We start from the raw sequence: 12,755 nt of genomic DNA on the forward strand, positions 1-12,755 counted from the left end.
GGAAGGTCCTTAGAGGTCATCTAGTCCAACCCCGCCTCAGTACAAGATGCAACCCCCTCATTCCTACTAGGGGGAGCCATCCAACCCTTGCTCAGGCGTCTCCCGCTAAGGAGAGTGTCCCACCTTCCGAGGCAGTCAGCTCCACTGAGGAGCAGAATCTTGTTTAGGGGTGTTCTTTCTTGGAAAAGTTACTTTTTTGAACTACAACTCCCATCAGCCCAATCCAGTGGCCATGCTGGCTAGGGCTGATGGGAGTTGTAGTTCAAAAAAGTAACTTTTCCAAGCTCTGGCTGTATCTTGTTGCCTAACCTACTTCACAGGGTTGTTGTAAGGATAAAATGGAGAGGGAGAGCGCCACGTACCACCTTGAGCTCTCTGGCGGAAAAAGTGGGATATAAAAGTAACTGAGTACAGTAATCGATATTTAACTTCAAATCGCTGATAAATAAATAAAGAGCGGCGCGCGCCCGGAAGCTCTGCTCTCGTGTGAGCTGCTAGTCTACGGTCCCGTATGACGCCACCTCTCGTCCCCGAGAAGCTCTCGCGAGGAGTGCCCCGAAGCTTCGGATTGCCTCCGCAGCGGGGTCTTCTTCGAGAGGAAGGAGGGAGGGAAGGAGTGTCGCGGGAATGATGACGCAAATGAGACGCGCTGCTCTGGTGTCCCCTGCTTCCGCTTCCGCCTCCCTGGTCCGGGGTCTCCTCCGTCTCCTCGTCCTCCATGGCCGCCGCGATGTTCCGGAGCCTGCTGGTGTCCGCGGGCGGGTCCCGCGAGGCGCCCACTGCCGCCACCGCCTCGCCCTCGCCCGCCCCGCCGCCTCCTCACCCGCCCGAGGCCGGCGCCGCGCTGGAGGCTCAGTTCAGCTGCCCCATTTGCCTGGAGGTCTACCAGCGCCCCGTCCGCATCGCCCCCTGCAGGCACACGTGAGCCAGGGGTCGGCGTGGGGGTGGAGGGTGCAAAGGGGGTGCGCAAAGGAGGGGTGTGCAAAGGCATGAGGAGTGGGGGTGGGAAGTGGAGAGGGGGTGCAAAAGGGGGTGCGCAAAAGTATGGGGGTGCGCAAAGGAGGGATGTGCAAAGGCGTGAGGGTGGGAAGTGGAGAGGGGATGGGAAGGCAGTGCGTAAAGGCATGATGTGTGGGAAGAGGGTGCGCAAAGGGGTGGGAGGGCTCCACATAGCCATATCAGGGGGTCAACGGCTCTCCACTTGTCACCATGCTGCCAGTTTTGAGGTAGGTCCGAGGGGAGGGGCAGAAGAGAAAACAACGTCTGTCTCTTGGGGAGCGGTGAGGGTTGGTGATAGCCACAATTTGCTCCCACAAGAGGCAGTTACAGCCACCAAACCGTTCGGCTTTAGAAGAGACGTAGACAAATTCATGGAGGGAAATAAGTGGCTATCAGTGGCTACTAGCCACGATGGCTATGTTCTGCCTGCACTGTCTGAATACCTTCTGAAGTGCTCTTGTGCTCAGGTCCTGCCTGTGGGCTTCCCCTTGGAGCATCTGGTTGGCAGCTGTGAGAACAGGATACTGGGCTAAATGGGCCACCGGCCTGATCCAGAAGGCTCTTCTTATGTCTTTATGTGATGGCTGCGTCTACCTCTGCTGCAACTGGCAATGTAGCTTTCTCTAGATGCCAGTTGCTGGGAATCACAAGGGCAGAGAGTGCTGCTGTTGCACTCAGGTCCTGCTTGCAGGCTTCCCTTTGGCATCTGGTTGGCCACTCTGAGATAAGGATGTTAGGCTAGATGGGCCACTGACCTGATCCAGCAGGCTCTTCTTAAGTTCTTAGATGTCTGTCTGAGCTGGGGCGAGAGGAGGAGAAGGTCTGAGAGGGGTACCAAGGGTGTGAGGGAGTGACTCCAGGTGTGGGGTGTTTAGATATAGGGGGAATGTAGGCAGAAATGTGCCCTCATTCATCTAGCAGAAGGTTGTTAGGGGGATGAGGAGGAGAACTTGTAATGCTGGGGTGTGAACTGGTGGCGACTGACCAGGAAACAGGATCTAAGGATCATAGTGAATAGTTCAGTGAACATGTTGGCCCAGTGCGTGGCAGCTGTAAAGAAAGTGGACAGAAAACTGCAAGTATTATAATGCTGCCGTGGTTGCTATACAAAGTAAGGAGGGTGCAGGAATGGAGTTTCTTGCTTGTGGATTGCTGTTTCGTGTGAATCTTGGGAGAGCTGGATGTACTCAATGCTTTCCTGTTGTACCATTATCCAGTATGAAGGGGAAGATAATTCCTGCTCTGGAAAGCCCAACAGATGATAGCTGTGGGATAGCTCTGCAGAATGTCACTGAACCCACGCCCTTGTAAGAGGAAAAGTGGGGTAATATATTCTTTTGTGTAAAGCATACATGAATTTCCCACCTGAATGACCCTGCAGGAGTCTGTTGTGAGCCCAGGCTTTGTTCACATGAATACAGATCTTGGAATACTCTTTGGTTATGGAGCCTTTACACTTCTTACAACATGAGGACCAGAAACTTTGAAAAACCAAATCCCTGTTCAGTTGTATAATTATACAGTGAATTTTAGATCTCCCAATACTTGTCTACTAAAACTGTTGAACATTTTCAGCGTGTACTTATGGGCAATGGCTCTGCCTTTTAGATTGCATTGCAAACTCTTCGTAGAACCAAAACACTCATTGTTGCTTTTTTTTTCTGAGTTGTAAGACCTCTGAAAGTCTTCATAGGGAAGATAAATCCTGCGCAGGAGTGGCTTCTCTTGAGGAGAAAAGGCTCTCTTCCACAATCTGTCAGTCTCTATAGTAAGAAGTCAAAAGGATGCTGTGGCACTACAGAGTGGTGTAAAATCTGAGAGGCTGTGGCTCCACAGTGGAGCGTCAGTTTTGCACACGGAAGATCCTTGGTTCAGTTCCTGTCCCCTGCAGTTAGAAAGGATCTTGGATAGAAGGTGTGGGCAAAACCTGCAAGGGCTACTGCCCACCAGAGTAGTCAATACAGTTTGGTCAGCTTTCCCCAACCTGGCGCCCTCTAGATGTTTTGGACTATGACTCCCTTCAGTCCCAGGCAGCATGGCTGTATGATGCTGGGGCTGATGGGAGTTGTAGTCCAAAACATCTGGAGGGCACCAGGCTGGGAAAGGCTGTGGAAGATGATTGACATGATAGATGAGGACCATGTACTAGGGCAAAAGGGGGTGAGCAGTTCTGTTGACTCTAATAAATAGCCAGTTGTATTTTCTGTTGTTTTTGCGTGTAACAGCTGGCAGCTTAATCCCTAAATTAATTTAGGGCAGAGATGATGACAAAAGTAAAATGCATTGCCAGGAGAATTGTGATTGATGTACATGTGGTTTTTATATTGTTATTATTATATATACACACACACACACTATTTGTTACTTTGAAAACTCTCCATTTATATTCTTTAAATTGTCATAAAATGAATACAAGTAATTTAAAAATTGACATCTGAGGGAGCAACCTTAAGCGACTGATTAACAAAATTACATGGCTGCTGCGGCTGATGATGTTGATGGTGACTCTGCTGCTTTTCAGCTGCTTTTAAGGTCCTCCCAAAATGACTCTCTAGGACATTTATTTGAAAACACCAACCTTGTACCTTAATCTCATTGACCTTGGTGGATGAGCACAGCTAGATTCTCTGCAACCAGAACAATAGCCTGAAGCAGAAGGAAGCCCTTCTCTGCACCTATGTTCTGAAAATAGGCTTGTGCTACAGTTGGTTAAGCTTCTAGTCTGAAAAACAGGAGGATCTTGGAGCTTCCGTTCTCTCTTCTGCCTGAGCTGCCTTAACTGCTGTGTAAGCAGGATGTTTTTGAAGTGGGTCACCTTGGCTGTTACTTCATGGCTGTTCAGAGGCCTAATATGACCTCCATTCCCAGGCAAATGTCACAAAACGGAAGAGGCTGTCACCTTTTCGTCTCTGCATCAGCATTTGGTACCCCATCGCCACTCTTCATTTATCTATTAATTAAAACTTAGCTGCTGGCTGATCTTCAGCTGTAGCTCTCCAGAGAAAGGGTGCCACAACTGGAAAGGCCTTGTTTCCTGTCTCCATCAACTGTGCTTCAGTTGGCGAGGGTCACTGAGCAGAGCCTCCAATGGTAATCTTAATAGCCAGGCAAGCTCCTGTGGGAGAAGATGGTTCTTTAAGTGCCCAGGTCCCAAGTTGTTTGGGGTTTTATGGGTTATAGAACCAGCATTTTGAAGTGTTCCCAGAAATTGATTGGTAGCCAGTTATTTTATCAGTCATTGATCCTCTCCTTCCCCAATCCCAATCGTGGCTGGCTAATATAGATTGGAAACGCTCCAGGCAGTGAGTGGGTCCTTTCTGTGTTTCAGGTGTGGGGAATCTTTGGCTCACCTGATGTCGCTGAGCTACAATGCCCATCAGCCCCAGCAAGTGTGGCCAATGGCCAGGGATGCATCCAGAGGGCCAAAGCTGCCCCACTTGTTATATTTTATACAGGCGGGCCCCGCTTATATGGCAGGTTCCATTCCGGACTGCCGCCGTAAAGCGGAAATCGCCGTAAAGCGGAACCCATTGAGTATAATGGGGCGCGTTGCGCGAAAATGCCGCAAAAACGGCTTTAAAACGGGGAATTTCCCCTAATTGGAAGCGAAACGCCGGAATGCGAAGTGCCGGTAAGCAGGGCCCTACTGTACATCGCCTTGCACTCCTTCCACAACATTTACACTGGGAGTAAAAGGGTTAACCTCCCTTTTATCCTACACTTAGCAGTGAGAAAGTCCGCCTTATCCTTTAGCATTGCCTCTTATGAAGTCTTCTGGAATAGAGATGCGCATGGATAAGCGCAGAGCAGCCCTGGAGGTTTCCCCTCAAAAGGTGGTAGTTGCTTTCAGGAAATGCAGGTCAGTACCTGCGTGGTGGAGGAGGAGAGTGAAGCAGAAGCAGAAAACTGACTTGTGACCAGTTAGTTGTTTAGAGCTGGTGAAATTTGCTGAAAGGCCAGCATGTTTGCAAGTGGAATGATGGGTTTTCCTTTCTCCCTCTTGCATTCCCTCCTGTAGCCCTGAGCTTCATTTCCATTCCAGTAGTTATTTTGCAGAGTTTCTTCCACTGACTTCAAATCAAAGGCTTTCAGGCATAAAAGAACTTCTAGCTTGCAATGAACCCTCATCTCTGGCCTATTCCTTTACTCCAGGTTCTGAAAGCCGTTTTCTAGCCTGAGAGTCTTTGGTTTATTCCTCAGATTCTTGTAATCCCTCATCCCAGGTTCAGAGGCATCCATTTCCTGGTGGATGCACAGGAATGCTCTTTGGCTTCCTTGCTTGTGCAAGTGCTAACCAGCAGCTCATTGATGTGAGATGCACAAATGGCTACAAGTTGGGTTTTTCTGTCTCTGAGCAAGTGGTGGGCCCCCTGTGGCATTCCAGAAATTCTGCTGGTGCTCTGTAGACTTCAGGATACAATGGAGCATTTTACTTGTGATGTAGAAAGCCTCAAATTTCTTGAGGCTTCTTCTTTCATGCTTTAAGGCCAGGCCACCTTCTGCCGTATGCCCCACAGATACCGAAAATACCCTGTTAATGAATCTGTGCACACGTCATCATCTAGGGCATATAGAGAGTTGATTTGTCAATAGCTGCTCCATGTTTTCAGGGCCTCCCTTTGGCTGGAGGCCTGTCAGTGCTCTTATCCTGGGAGAAGCTTACAGCCAGCCCCCTTGTTGGATTTGCTGAAGATAAGAGTGCGTGCGTGTGTTTCCCCCAGAGCTTGCAGAATAAAATCTGTTTCTCTTCCAGATTCTGCGGGGAATGTCTGCAGCCGTGCCTCCAAGTGCCATCTCCCCTCTGCCCGCTCTGCCGCATGCCCTTTGACCCCAAAAAGGTGGAGAAGGCCTCCAGCATGGAGAAGCAGCTCTCCTCCTTCAAGGCTCCTTGCCGGGGCTGCAACAAAAAGGTACTCTCAAGACCTGCTTGCATGTGGCCGAGGGCAGATCATCCCATGCCAAGTTTAGAACTACCAGGAAGTGGCTGGGAAATGTGGTGCTCAGGATGTACACATCACTTCCGCCTCTCTGGCTGACTGAGTCAGGGGTGGGGAACCTTTGCCCCCACAGATGTTGCTGAACTACAGCTCCCATTATCCCTGGCCATTAACCTTGCTTGGCTGAGCTGATGGGTGTTCAGTTCAGCAACATCTGGCAGGCCCAAGGTTCCCCATACCTGAAGGTTTTTAAGTGAAGTTCCTTTGCAGCTTTAAAGTGGCCACAACACCAAGAATCAAACCTGATACAGTAATGCAGGGGGCAGCATGACTACAGAGTCAAAGAGTGTACGTAATTGATGTACAATAATTACCTGAATTCAGGGGATACAGTGCATTCTTAGGAAGAAAAATAGTTTATAAACCTATTGCATTCTGAAAGGGGGAGGAAACCCACTTTCCCCTGTAATATCTCTCCCCCCTGCCTTTCTTTCTCCTGTGGTATACAGCTTGGCTCAGCTCCGCAGCACATGACCCAAGTCCTTTTCTTTGCGCCATCGGTGGCACTCAGATGGCATAGATTAATCAAATGATGACAAGACTGGGCTTGCTTTGGAGAAGAAGTTTCAGCCAGATGGGTTCTTTCCTTCCCTGTGATTCTATAGACTTGTATAATTTCATATTTCTGCTGCTTTCTACTTCTGTCACCCTCCCACGGTCCTCTGTCCACTAGGAACCAGGTCCAGTTGGAGGACGGGTTAAGACCTCTCCCTTCCTCCTTAGAGCCAGTTTTCTCCAACCTCCGTAGCGAATGATTGCAGGTTCCTGGTCTCATCTGCTCTGCCAGTTCAGGCAAGGTTTTCCTTGTTTGCCGGATGGGAGGGGGGTCAGGAGAAGAAAGGAGAGGAATCAGAAGTAAACACTGAACCTTGCTGCGCTAAGGCACTAACCCCTCCTGAATTATTCTGAGCTGCCGGGAGCTAAAAAAGATTAAATAGTCACCTGCTGAATCCCTTTGTCTTTTGTTTTCCAGGTGACCCTTGCAAAGATGAGGTCCCACATCACATCCTGTGCTAAAGTTCAGGAACAGATGGCCAACTGTCCAAAGTTTGTTCCCGTTGTTCCAACTTCCCAGCCCATTCCCAGGTACCTAGTCTCCACCAGTTGGAGCAGCTGACAGGGTGGTAGTTTGAAGGCTCTCTGAGTGAGCCATGATTGCAGTTTGGCTTTTGTTTTGAAAGGGAGCGTTTGCAAGCTGCCCATAGGTGCCGTTCGCCTGGGTGACCCTGCCGGATTTCTGCCCTCTTTTACAGCAATATCCCCAATCGGTCGACATTTGTGTGCCCCTATTGCGGAGCGAGGAACCTGGACCAGCAAGAGCTTGTGAAACATTGCATGGAAAACCACCGCAATGACCCCAACAAAGTGGTGAGTGGCAGTTGTGTGAATCTGGTGTCACAGCTAAACGAACAGCAGGCTGGGAACAGTCAAGACTGGATATCTGAGAAAGGGGAAGCGCTAGGAATGGCCAGTGTGGGTGTTTACTCATCTCCTCCCTGAATGGCCCTGCCTGCACCACAGCCTGAGTTATCTGCTACTGAGATTGTGAACTGAAATCCGTTAAATAAATGCACCTCTTCTGCTACGGAAGGGGAAAGTGTCCTCTTCAGGTGGGGTGTGTGTGTCCATGTTTGATTTGTTTCCTGGTGCAGAGTCGGTGGGTGCATGCACATCTGCTTCCAGGCATAGAGTAGTGCTCTGCCTATTTCTGCTTCATGTACTCTCTGTTCATCCTCTCAAATGGGCAGGGGCAGTGTGGCGACCCTTTTCTGCTACAGAAGAAAAGAGAAGGAGATGCGTCCTGTAGAGGGTGACACCAAGTGTTAGGCTAGCCATTCTCTTTCATGGCCCACTTTCCATCAGTCCAGAAACTACATTTTGGGATCCTGTTAATTCGGTGTCAGGTTTTTTGAAAGCAGCTTGGAATGAGGTGCTGGAGAGAAGCGTCTTGTTGTTCATTCTTTGCTTGTTAGAGTTGACTACTCTAACTTACTTGACGTGTGCAGGCATATGCCGTAGTTAGCTCCTTTGGATGTCTGGGTTCCAAAAGGAAAGTAGGGTGTAAGTACTTTTTGGGAGATAATTGCTTGCGCTCCTTATGTTTCTGTTGCTGATGACAAGTATCAACATCGGAAGGGCCGTAGCCTCAGTGGGAGTGCATCCGCTTTGCCTGAAGAAGTCTCCATGTAGGGCTTGGAATGTCCCTCGCTTGAAATGCTGGAGAGCTGCTGCCGGTCAGTGCAGACAGTTCTGCAGTAGATGGACCAGTGGTCTGAACGTTAAAGGCGGCTTCCTAGGAGTAAATTGTAAGGGAAACCAGGTGTGTGCTGTGGGAAGTGGAGGTTTTGCCTCAGAGCCGGCTTTTGCCTCTCGTAAGAAGACATGGAAGCCTTTTCTGCATTGCCGTTGAGGTGCTTGCTGGATAGCAAGGCGGGAGTTTGCCGTATTTTCTGAACTGAATTCTTGCAGGCAGCACAGCAAGAATCTATTATTCAATAATGGCTGCAGCCCAGGAAGGGAGAGAAAGGGTGCAGGCCACTCACTGCTGCGGCTGAGAGACCAGAGTTTTTGGTGCTTCCTCTCTCCTTAAGGTTTCCCATCCCACCTGGTCATCAAAATAACGTCTGACTAAGGACTTGTAGCTGAGTTTGCCTGTTTGCGCCTCCCAATCCATTTGTGTGTGCGTGTGTCATGTCTTTGTAAGTTGTAAGCCTGAGGGCAGCAGAGGACTCCTTTTTTGTTTGGTGATTTGGAGGCTGCTTTGGAGACTTTTTGTGTGGAAGAGCAGGATAAGCAATTATTTAATCAAATAAATCATAGGATGATGTTCCCAAGAAGTTACGTGTACACATTTGTGTGTGTGTCAGAGAGAGAGAGAGAGAGAGAATCTCATTGTTGCCTTAGGGTGCCATCTTGTTGCTTTAGATTGACTAATGTGATTCTATTCCATCTGAGTTGACCATCCTCCTCTTCTTCTCATCCCCCACCCCCCAACTGCAGGTATGCCCAGTCTGTTCCGCCATGCCTTGGGGTGACCCCAGCTATAAGAGCGCCAACTTCCTCCAACATCTCCTGCACAGGCACAAGTTTTCCTACGACACCTTTGTGGTGGGTACCTTGCTGGGAGACTTAACACCTGGGCTGCCTTAGTTGGTGGTCAGGAGCCCTGGCATGAGGCTAAAGATTGCTGGGGGGGGAGGCAGGGTGGTTGGCAATTAGGGCTGCAGCGTTGCTTGTTTGGATTGTTTGCACTTTGCATTTTGTTGCATTAAGTTTTAATATGTTGGATGTGGTGGGGGCTTTGGGCTCAAAAGCAGCATAGAAATAATCTTTGATACTGGGTTGGTGGGGTTGTACCAGCAATTCCAGAGTCTTTCCACTTGTGAACTCAGGAAGGTGCTGTTTCTATCCGGCTTGTATAAGGTGACTTCCCTGTTAGAAAACCTGGAAATGATGCCTGTAGGCAGAGCAGCATAAGCTCATGCCTGAATGGGTAGATTTACTTTTCTCTTTCCCTTGGAATAATATGCACGACTTGATGTGAACAGCTGTGTGGAAAATGGTTCTTCCATCTCCTAGAACCAGGGCACGGGTCATGCAGAGTGTAATGAGTGGGGATATGGCTAGTCAGTGAGCTATAAGCTTCCTTATAGTCTCTCTCTCACTTGGGCTTATCTGCACCATACATTATTGATTGATTGAGTGATTGATTGATTGCATTTGTATACCGCCCCATAGCCAAAGCTCTCATACCACTTTAAACTGCCATGGCTTTCCCCCAAAGAATCCTGGAAACTGTAGATTGTGAAGGGCGCTGAGAGTTCCTAGGAGCCCCCCATTCCCCTCACAGAACTGCCGTTGTCAGAATGGTTTAACAATCAATCCCTCTTCCCAGGGAACTCTGGTGTTCTGGTCTGGAGGATTCTAGGTTAGTAGATCTCTTTCTCACACATACACACTTTTTAAATTTAGGCCCTTTAGGGGAAGGGCCGTAGCTCAGTGGTAGAATGTTTGCTTTGCATGCAGAAAGCCCCAGGTTCCATCCCTGCCCCCTCCAGGTAGGGCTGTGAGAGACTCCCCACCTGAAATCCCAGAGAGTTGCTGCCAGTCAGCCTAGACGATACTGAGTTAGATGAACTCAGGGTCTGACTTAGTGCAAGGAAGATTCCTGTGTTCCTATGAATTACACTACCAAGTAAACAAAAGGAGAGCTTGTTTTGGAGAGTGTCAAGGGAAGTCTGGACTAAGTGAACCAGCTGAGTGACTGACTAGTGACCTCCAGGGGCCAGCAGAGCCTTGTAGGGAACTCCTGGCACATCACAGGGACAATTTCACACAGGAGTGGGTGGGTCTGCATCTCTAATTGCACTATGCAAGTGTAGAATTCAGGATTCTGATACTCATAGCGCTCTCTCTGTCTTTTAATAAATGAAGTTCCTAGCCCTTATGGCTGAAAAGATAAAAGCATGTGCCATGATGCCTTAGGAAAACTCAGGGAAGCTGAGCAAGTATCGCAGGATGAGGTTGCAGCAGATAGCTTGTGACCCACAGTCTCTTTGCTACAGAACAGGGTTAAAATTCTATCTTGCATGTTCTGGTTGTTTGGCTATCTTCTTGGTGCAAAAGAGATCAAGGACCTACTTGAATTTTGCTGAAAACCATTGGCCAAGGCCTTGGAGTGGTGCATCTAGAAAACCCTTCCCTTCTTGTCTCAGTTGCATCCGATTTCTGCTCATTCCACCTAATCTCATCCATTTAGAATCCATCTAAATCTTTCTCAAAGTAGCTTCACTGAAATCATTAGATTTAAATTTGTCATGACTAACTTGATTTCAGTGGTTCTGCTCAGCATATGACTTAGATGGACACCGCCCTAAGTTGACAGCGGAATATAAATTCTGAGTTGTGGATTAGAGGTTGACTTTCCAAACGTGCTAAATTTGGTTGAGATTTTAATCTTCTACCAAGCCCTTTTTCCCCTTTTTGTCGCCAGTATAATGGTTAGAGTGTCAAGACAGGGAGGCTTGAGTTCAAATGCCAGTTCACTCATGAAGCTCAGTGGCTGATCTTGGGCCAGTTGTTTTCGTTCAGCCCAGCCGACCTCGCAGGGTTGTTGGGAGGATGAAAGGGAAGTGTGAAGAAAGTGACATGGGATGGGTAAGATAAATGCTTCCACTTGATTCCCCTCAATTTTGTCTTCCTTGCTTCCAGGACTACAACATAGATGAAGAAGCCGCACTACAAGCTGCTCTGGCGCTCTCCCTCTCTGAGAACTGAGGGCAGCTGTCGGGTGGCAGATGTGGACTATTCTGGGCTCTTCCTGGCCTTTTTCCTCACAGTGGGGAGGCACACCACTTACCCTTCCTCTGCCGTCATCTAGTGAGTAGGCAACCCATGTCCTCGGCTTCCGTCCCGCTGCCTTGAGTGAGGTGGACTCTTCCTTCTTTTTCAGAGCAGAGAGGTGAGAGGATTCGATTGGGGGGGCAACCATCTGGATGGGGCAATGCGGAGCACCCCCTGCCGCACCCACTTGGAACTGTCGGTCGAACCCACTTTGTACTTCTGGTTGGACATTCCACACGTAACTTCAGCGCAGAGGGTATATTTTATGAAGATGCTTTTACTAAGATTTTAGCGCCGTCAGCCCTCGTCCTGTTTGCGGTTTATATAGCAACAATGCATTTTGTGGGGAACTCTGTAGTTTAAACTTTTTTTTAAAGATTGCCTGTGTTTTTGTTAACTTGTTTGGGTTTTTGTTTTTAATTTGAAACAAAAACAAAGAAGCATGGGACATTGAAACTTTGTAGGAATATTTATTGCCTCGTTGGACGCAAGTTGTTTCTGGCTCAGCCATTGCAACTGTAAGGCAGCGAACGTTGTGAGTGCATGGAAGTGCTCAAAGGCATTTCAAAAGGATCTGGAATCCCTGACTCAGTCTAGGAAGTCATTCCTAACCACAAGCATTCAGCCAACTCTTTCTCTCCCATTCCCCTTGACCCCCACCCCAAATGACCTTGCTCATTTTGTACCAGCTTTTGGGGTAACTGCATTCAGCTTTCCCCAACCAGATGCCCTCCAGCTGATCTGTACCTCATGATTCCCATCATCAGCGCTGGCTGGAAGTTTTGGTCCTAAACATCTGAAGGCACCAGGGTTGGGGAAGGCTGGTTTGCAAGTTCTCTCTGTGGGGTTTTTTTTCTACATCTATCAGTGTGACAATACTGTTTTCACATTTTATAGAGAGAAAAACAAAACAGTTAACTCTTGATATTGCAATCTGTGTTTGACTAGGAACAATAGTATTTTTATGGAGCATTATTTTTTAAAGTATATTTTTTAAAGAAAAAAAGGTATGTATTCAAGAATTTCAGGCTGGTGGAAAGGGGGACGACCTAGAACCTGGAGTGGAGAAGGGGCTTCCTTTCATTAACTGTAGCAACAAGACTATGGCTGTTGGCTTCTTTTTGTCATAGTTTGGAGATCTTCCCTCCTCCCTCTCACTAAAGAAAAAGATATTTGTTGAAACCACCTTTCAGGTTTATTTTTCTCCAAGTAATAACCATTCCTTTTTAGAAGCTAGAGAGGGGGGGGGGCATTTCAGGTTGTCTTAAGCTGTTACTCGCCACCACTGCTGTGAGGTACTGCAAGGTTTTATCGTCCAGGTGTTACGCTCATGGATCCGTGGGTCCAAAGTCGACTTGAAATAAAAAGCTGTGAATAAGCTGCAACATTTGGTGTCTTTATATGTCTCCAATACAA

At 48.3% G+C, this 12,755-nt stretch overlaps 1 protein-coding gene across 3 annotated transcripts; it reads left to right on the plus strand.

Moving 5' to 3' along the window:
• The first annotated feature begins 539 nt into the window (after positions 1 to 539).
• RNF166 (ring finger protein 166) lies at positions 540 to 12,724 on the plus strand. 3 transcript variants are annotated; one of them, XM_061594337.1, is made up of 7 exons: positions 546 to 921; positions 5,753 to 5,909; positions 6,970 to 7,082; positions 7,250 to 7,364; positions 8,997 to 9,104; positions 9,892 to 9,924; positions 11,208 to 12,724. In XM_061594337.1, exons 1-6 carry the CDS (start codon positions 719 to 721, stop codon positions 9,922 to 9,924), a joined length of 729 nt encoding a protein of 242 aa, XP_061450321.1. In that variant the 5' UTR covers positions 546 to 718; the 3' UTR covers positions 11,208 to 12,724. The 3 variants fall into 3 exon arrangements, with proteins under 3 accessions (XP_061450322.1, XP_061450320.1, XP_061450321.1); XM_061594336.1 differs by lacking the exon at positions 9,892 to 9,924 and having other exon boundaries at positions 544 to 921; XM_061594338.1 differs by lacking the exons at positions 8,997 to 9,104; positions 9,892 to 9,924 and having other exon boundaries at positions 540 to 921.
• The last annotated feature ends 31 nt before the right edge of the window (positions 12,725 to 12,755 follow it).

This window comes from Rhineura floridana, chromosome 13 (genome assembly GCF_030035675.1).
Source record: "Rhineura floridana isolate rRhiFlo1 chromosome 13, rRhiFlo1.hap2, whole genome shotgun sequence".
Classification (NCBI taxonomy): domain Eukaryota; kingdom Metazoa; phylum Chordata; class Lepidosauria; order Squamata; family Rhineuridae; genus Rhineura; species Rhineura floridana.